Consider the following 7,842-nt stretch of genomic DNA (forward strand, 5'->3'; position numbering starts at 1 on the left):
AATTTCTTTTTTACTTTAAAAAAAAATCTTAATTAAAAAAATAGGTTATTGGATTCAACTCCCCCCTCCTCAAGTTCCCCTAGAGGCCTCTAGGCCTTAGCCTTTACCTAGTGTATTCTTTCTTATTTTTATGTGTGAGTGTAAAATATTGAATTAAAAAATACCAACTGGGACAATACTATTCAGAAATATTTCAGCTAAATTAATGATTGTTATAATACAGGCCCAGCTACTCTAACATTCAATTCTACAAAAAATCACAAATCCTTTGGAAGTAAGGGGGGGGGTGTATCTTGTTTTTTGTAGCTGAAGAGGGGTGGGTAAGAAGGGGAGGAAAAGGGGAAGTGGGCTGTGGGGAAGTTTTCCTTTATAATTGTTTGTCAGAATCACATTCCCTTTTACCTGGTTCAAATTTAATACAGAGCATTATAACCAAAGATTGGTCTGACCACATTTAAATATTTTTTCAATTTTATCCATTTTTGTGCAGCCTTACCTCAAGATATCTGTTTCATATTTTAGATTTTTATTCATAGTTATATTAATTTTTATATATCTAATTTTTTAATTTTATGTAGACTATTGAAAATAAAGAGATAAGAAGTAAGAATAAGTTTGCTTCAGCTCCAACTTTGTGAGGTAAGGATTTCGTAATTTACATTTTTAGTCTTTTCTATTTTATTTCAAATGTAAATACAAGGAATAAAGATATCTTTGTTATCCAAAATCTCTATATCTGTTGGACTTTGTTTTTCAGGGAAGTTTTATTTTGTATTTGGAAGAAATTACATTTTTCTAATTACATAAAATACATTATTGGAAAAAGGAAGAGTTCACAATTGTAATGTTACATTCAACTCTGCAAATATTGATTACAAAAACCCATTAAAAGCATACAAAATGTGCAGAGCCATGATAAATCTCAATATCATAATATATCTCATTTGCCATGAATTTTAGTTCATGAGTTTTAAAAAATTTAAAAAAAACATTTAAAAGTTATATTTGTGTGCAGTACCTTATGTATGTATGTAGCCTTGATTCTCTGAAGTTAGGATTCAGATGCACGAGGAGATTGGAGGTGAGAATCTTTTGACCAATCCTAGATTGGTAAGCTTCGCGCACAGCTGAGTGTATTCTATGTTACATTACAAGCTGACCCGCAATTATCGTGGAAGCTACTCAATTATTACATCACCCTGGCCTAGAGTTTTGGCAGGTGTTCCATATTAAGCCACCCTAATTAATGGCACTCTCATATGTAAGAGGAGCATGGGCGAGGGAAAGCACGATTACAGTTGCTTGATAGGTAGGATCTTAACTTCCTACAAATCTCCCTCCTTACAACCTAAGGGCATCACAGGGAAGGTTGCGTGATTATATTCTGACAAATTGCAACAGCATTTGTCATCCAAGTGCAATATCTATGAGGGGACTTGAACTCGGATTTTCCCAACCACAGCGTAGTGCGCTAACCACTACTCTATGGGACACCCTGCAGTACCTTATCCCATTCATGAGTGACTCCCTAATGCTGAGAATAAAACCATGAGTATCCAGAAATAGTAAGGAAATAGAATTTCCCATATCAATTTGAAACCGATTAGTATCTATTGTACTTCATCCAGTTTTATATGAAGATACGAATTTACAATAATGAGATTAAAACCAGTTTAATAGCTCATGCCCTGGCATCCCATGGCTAAAAAAATAGTTTTAATCTTATGATTGTACATTTTATATCCCTGGGAAGCTGTTTATAATACAATGCGAGAAATAACTATTCCTAACTTTTCACAATTACTATATAGATATGAAGCCAAAGGAGGAGGAGATATCCTTAACCCTGAAAAGGGACTCTGGTCAAGAGTGGGGATTTAAATTAGCTGCTTGCTGGGTAAGAGATTAAATAATATAGAAAGATCTAATAAGTTAACAGGATCTTTGCATCTATGTATGTCTGTCTGCATGTCTGTACCAAATTATCTTGATAACTGTTAAACTGCTTTGTCATTCAAACAATTTTTCAGTTAATAGGCCAAGGGAGTTGAGTACCCTGCAACAGACAACCAAGGAAAGCTGAATATTTAGTTTTTTTGGAATGTTCACTTTACAGGAAGTGATATTTCATGTCTAGACTTACTTTAGTAATAAAAAACTTACTAGTATAGACTGTTGTAACTTCATAGGGCCTTTCTCCTCTAATTTTTTTCTTTGATCCCCCTCATCTATAATATAAAGTAGCTTGATGTCTGTCTTCTGTCCGTCTGTATATCCATCTGAAACTTAAAATCTTGAAAAACCACTGACCTAATTGGATTCTACTCTTTAGAGAATATATCTACTGGTCCTGTGGTGGTTTTAAGCTAGATTCTTGCGGGATGGGACACCCACAACCCCCCCAAAAATGAAAATTATCCCCCCTCAGAAAAAAAAATAATTTTTTATGTTTTTATTATTTTTTTATATTTTTTATATCAAACTTTTTTTTATTAAATCATAAAGATTGTAAAACCTTCCTTTGTTTGTAAGGGCGGAAACCCAAAAAGGCTAATAGGAGGGAATTTTTTCAAAAGATCAAAAAAGAGAAAAAGTTTTTAGTTTTTAAAAATACAAATAACTATAAAACTTATAAACGATAATAAAATACAAAAAAATCTAAAAATGTAAACAAAATTTCAAAACATTTTCCCCATAACCTTAAGGGAATAAGTCCCTAAAGGCTAGGGCGAAATCTCTAGTTTTTAATTATTTTACAAATAGACTGGGAAAGGGAATGCAAGTGATGTAGTCTTTAATTGAGTTAAATATATCAAGATTTGAAAATAAACTTTATAATTTATTATTATATGTGTTTATTTGTTTAAATATAATAGAACTCAATTTCTTTTTTATTTCAAAAAGTATAAAGTAAATATTTGTAGTCCTCCACACCATGGGTGTTGGATGTGTATCCAAATAGTCCAGCAGAAGTTGCCGGTTGCAAAGTAAGTAATTTCCTCATAAAAACCAAATATTTTTTTCAATGTTGGTCTAAACTTTAAGATCTTTCTAATGTTGCTAATGTCGTTTGGGTGAGTTGCACCTGGACTGAACAGTCAACTTGTCAACTCAAGGCCAGACTCTTGGTCCTTCACCTCATACCCGTAGTACAGTACATTACAGACAACCAACTCTCTGTGATGCATGACCTTTGTCTGAGAAGTCCTAACTGTGCATGGTAACGAGTTGCGCCTGTTTTGGGCCAAGGCATTCCCCCCACTCTAACTATTTACGTCGCGCATTTGACATAGTAGCAGTGGGAACCATTTTTAACGTCTTTAGTTTTGACGCAGTGTCAGACCGAGATTTGAACCTATCACCTTCCCGACGACGAGCGAATGTGCTACGTGTTGAGCCACGGTCGCGGGTCAAGATCTTTCTATGTTCATCTTTTAATTTGAATAAAACTCTTATAAATCCCTAAATCTACCAATTTGCACATTTTTGGTTTTACACCTAACAAAGTAATGTGCATTATTGATTAGGATCAGATATTACTTTCTAAATCTTCCTTTTCCTACAGTGTTATGGGTATAAACTAGAAGGAGGGCAACCCAATAAGACATACCTCTCTCCCCCATAGACTTGTTATCTTTTATGCATTTAATGTTAAAGGCATTAATGATATAAATTATTTTATCAATGACAGCATGAGCATTCCAACTAAATAATAGGTAGCAACAATATTGTCACAAATTATCATTAACCTGAACTTTTACCTCAAATTCCCCACTAATTTATACTAATGTGACAATTAACTTGGGTGAGGGGTTTCAATTTTTCATTTTTTTAAAGCAAAAGTAAATTTTCCAGTCTGGCTTCAAAATTAATTACATCCCCTGGTTCTGAGCCATAATGAAAAATCATGTATTGTATCATATCATGCAGAATTTTCTACAATTAATAAATTAAAAATTATGATAATAGTACAAGTTTTGTTAGCCCTTTGACCTATTAAGGCTAACATAACTTTTTCAATTTGATATTCATAGAAAACTGTCTAGGATCAAAAAAAGAAAAAGAAGTTATATGTTTCATTATATTTTTATAGTAGCTTTTGAAAGACTATTTTAGGTTAGGTTAGGTTAGTAGGTTGCCCTGTATGGTTTAAGCTCCCCACATTGGCTTGAAATATTAGAAAAGTTACTATGAAAATACACCAAAACATGCAAATTCTTTTTCTTTCCTTGGTCCACTGTCTTTAATAGTTTGCAAAAATAACTATTATCATATAGTTGCCACAAAGAACATTTTCCTAAATCACTATTTTAACCAGGAACTTGATGTCATAACAAGCATTGACGGAAATTCAGTGGACAAAGCAACTGAGACTGATATTATGAAAATGATATCAGATGCAGATAATTCACTGGAATTAACAATAAAAAGGTAATGAATAATATTTCATAGTTTTTTTCTATGATCCACTAAAATAATTTAACAAAAAAATATAATATTTATTATTCTGAAATACTCAGATATTAGCCCTTATAGGGAAACTATTTAAAAATGATAAAAGGTATAAGGAGAATGTTTTCTTTAAAAAAAAAAATTATTAAAAGTTTGATCACAGTTTTTATCCCATGCTAATATTTACTTGGGGTGATGTATCTTCTTCGAGGGAACCTATAGGAAAAATTACAACAAATTTTTGGAAGCATGCATAGCAATAGTTTTATACTGTTAACATATATTCAAATTTCTGTTATTTGATGGCAATCCACCTTAATATAATCAATTAATTTATTCTAGGGATACGTCTTCTTCTGGTGAAGAAAAGAATGATTTATCAGAAGAGTAAGTTATTTTTATATCAATAAAATAAAACAACTATTGTATCTAAGCATTCTTAAGTTGTCAATGATCGAATTATACAAAAAAATGCTTTGCTCATAACAACATAGTTAAAAACAAAATAACTTTTTTAGATATAACCTTAAAGAGATGCACTTTAAAACAATGCTATACTAGTAAAGAACTGAACTTTTAAAGTGTACTGACAAATTTTTTTTTCTTTTAAAGTGTATGTCAGTTTTATTTTTAAAAACAGTGAAAATTATCCTCTAATTAATCCACTTAAATAAATCTAAAAAAATCCGAATAGGGGGGCGTTCAACGCCCCCCCCCCCCTCGACCGTTAAGGGTTAACTGTATTACAAAAATATGCTCAATAGTATAGGGAGCTATTATCATAATTAAGACACTAAGTAGTGTGGTATCCGCCGAGGATAAATGGCAGACACCGGAGTTCAATTAGATTACGGCAGTGTAACAGACGTGGACACCTTACTATAGAGAAGCTACGCTTCTCTAGCATTCACTAGATAATGATCAACATCTATTTCAGTTGTCACTTTATTGAAGGTTTAAAAGATACTGAAGTTATATACAATAAACAATAATTACATGGATAGGAATAAATAATCATAACATAAAAGCATCATAATACATATACAATGGTCAGTTTGGGCAATAATGATCCCCCATCCCTGAAAAGGGTGGGGGAGAATTAAGAATACAGTTAACCATAATAAACATGACAGATTCAATCATTAATTTTAAGCATAGGGAGGGGGTCGCTAGACCCCTTCCCTATGGACTCGGGGGAGGGCCATTGACCCTCCACCGAACCCTAGATCAGGGGTGCCATAGGCATGGCTCACGGTTGCCGAATACCACAACTCTCCCCTCGGAAGGCTGGGAGATGATTTCCCTACCAGACTTCCGACAGTGGTTGAGGCCTTCGGTCCGCTCCTTAGGGCTAAGATATATATGCAAACGATAATGATTCAATGGAATCCTAGTGGTGAGTGTCTTCTTAGGGTTGATGGGCTCCCAATGTGGGGTAGAAGGCAGAGGCTGGCTTGGGTTGGACCCGTTGGTCAGCGCCGGCAGGTATCAGGTTTGCTGGTGGCACAGTTGTTGCTGGAACGGTCAGCAGTGGGGCCTGCTGGTTGTTGTTGGCAGCGGCTGGGGCGCTGGCTGCCAGGTTAATCGTCTGAGCAGCGGCCTGTCCTCCTGAGGGGCCGCGGGGTCGGCCAGAGGGCGGTCCTGGCCTACCTGGGCGGTCATGCCCGCTGTCAGTTGATTTCATAGACACCATTTCCTCGGCTGCTTCCCTGCCGATGGGAATGGCATCCCAGTCCACTGAAAAGTCCCGGGACTTGGCATGGTTGAGCCTGGCTCTAGCCAGCGCTTTCCTGTACAAAGCTGGATGGTACAGGAACACTTGTGATATCGCATTCAGGGCTGCCCGGACTCCTCCTTGTGCTGCTGCCAGGGAAATGATGGTTAGGTCCCCCAGCAGTTTGAGGATCAACAACAGCAAACACAGTATGGCTGCGCCATCTCCCCACTCGTGGATGGCTTGTCTAAATCCAGCCCAGACATCCAGGGCTGCCTCTCCTTCCTCCGCCAGTCGGTCAATGTTGTAGGACACTATCCCATGGTCTCCTGTGGCCGAACAGCTGCCTTGCTGAACGCAGGAGCCATAGGATAGGCCGGTCAGCATGGCACTCTTGTATGCTGGGAACGCCAGCAGTTGTTGCCAGTCGTTCAACTCAGCCTGCGAATACAAGCCACCTGAACTGAAGTCATCTAAGGGTTCTGTCAACAATTGCTTAGGCGTATCCAGCGGGGGTGGCCTTTTCTTGGGAGCGGGGGTTAACTCTATCCAGCCTTCCTCCGCGTGCACAGTCAGGGGGTAGGTGGAGGAGCAGGGAATCTTGGTGGCGTGTTCACTATATACCCGTGTCACAGCGTCTACAAAACCTGTGGGCTCTACTGGCACTTTGTCCCAACACTCCTTGTGTTCGCGGACAACGTATTTATGACGTTGGCAGGTCAGCTGCAGCAGGATGTCTCCCCTCAGTACCGAGAACGTGCTCCCCTGGACACGCACCGGGTGGGCCGGGTCTAGTTGCTGGAGCTTCCAGCAGTTGGCCGCTACTTCTTCTGCTGCGGTGCTTCTCATGCGCGTTTCCAGGGTAAACCCAATATAACCTGCATGTATTTGTGCTTGAAGGGGAACGTCAACATCCCTAGCCGACACTCTGGGCAGCGCAGCCGCGGCTGGGTCAGCTGCCACGAACAATGCTGGATGGTTTGTGGCATGGGCCTCGAAGTCGCAGTTCACAATCGAGGTGGGGTTGGTCATGTTGATGAAAAACTGGGCCTGATGGTCAACCAGATATGCATCCATCACCAGGCTGGGCTGGAGGCTGCGGATCAGCCTCAAGGGGCAATCTCTTCCCAGGTGGTCCCACACGTAGGTTGCTTCCCCAGTGATGCAGGACAGCTCAGAATGGGGACACTCTAAGGTCAGGTGGTCAGACTGGGACTCCACCCGTCCATCCTCCACCACATAGGTCTCCTCCTTGACCAGCAGCCGTCGCTCCTGGAGCACTAATTCGTTGCGGTATAGCTGGCCCTCGAAGTGGACGTCCTCCCCTTCACAACCCACCCCCTCGGGGCTGTTGACGAGGGCGCCCACCATATCGATGGTGAAGAACAGGGGATGGTTCAGCTGGAACGTCAGTGGCTGGGTCTTGCCTGGCAACGTGTAGACTCGGTTCCTGGCCAGGTCTCGGCACGCTTCTGGGTCTATCTTGGTTGGCCTCATGAGGGTGGGGACCGAGGTCACCTTGAGGTGACCCCATACTCCACACCTGAATGTCCACTGGGACATGGTGAGCTGACAACTGTACCCGGTGGTTTCCCTCACCTTGACTTGCTGCAGGACGTGTACTTCATGGCCCAGGGGCACCTCCTGGTGTAGGGGCTCCGTGTTACACATCTTTT

General features: G+C 39.4%; 1 protein-coding gene across 1 annotated transcript; it reads left to right on the top strand.

Annotated features, from left to right (window-relative positions):
- The first annotated feature begins 578 nt into the window (after positions 1-578).
- LOC145307604 (uncharacterized) lies at positions 579-4,843 on the top strand. Its single transcript, XM_080150059.1, has 5 exons — positions 579-639; positions 1,812-1,897; positions 2,925-2,987; positions 4,319-4,431; positions 4,795-4,843. Exons 2-5 carry the CDS (start codon positions 1,814-1,816, stop codon positions 4,841-4,843), a joined length of 309 nt encoding a protein of 102 aa, XP_080006185.1. The 5' UTR covers positions 579-639; positions 1,812-1,813.
- Positions 4,844-7,842: the final 2,999 nt, after the last annotated feature.

Source organism: Acartia tonsa, chromosome 15 (genome assembly GCF_053477335.1).
Source record: "Acartia tonsa isolate MP-2025a chromosome 15, ASM5347733v1, whole genome shotgun sequence".
In the NCBI taxonomy this organism is placed as follows: domain Eukaryota; kingdom Metazoa; phylum Arthropoda; class Copepoda; order Calanoida; family Acartiidae; genus Acartia; species Acartia tonsa.

What these genes read in the sequence shown, in the direction of transcription:
- LOC145307604 (XM_080150059.1), top strand. Translation starts at nt 1,814, where the DNA reads ATGAAGCCAAAGGAGGAGGAGATATCCTTAACCCTGAAAAGGGACTCT. An exon ending in CAGAAGTTGCCGGTTGCAAA is followed by an intron (nt 2,988 to 4,318) that starts GTAAGTAATTTC and finishes TATTTTAACCAG; the next exon opens with GAACTTGATGTCATAACAAG. An exon ending in CTGGAATTAACAATAAAAAG is followed by an intron (nt 4,432 to 4,794) that starts GTAATGAATAAT and finishes AATTTATTCTAG; the next exon opens with GGATACGTCTTCTTCTGGTG.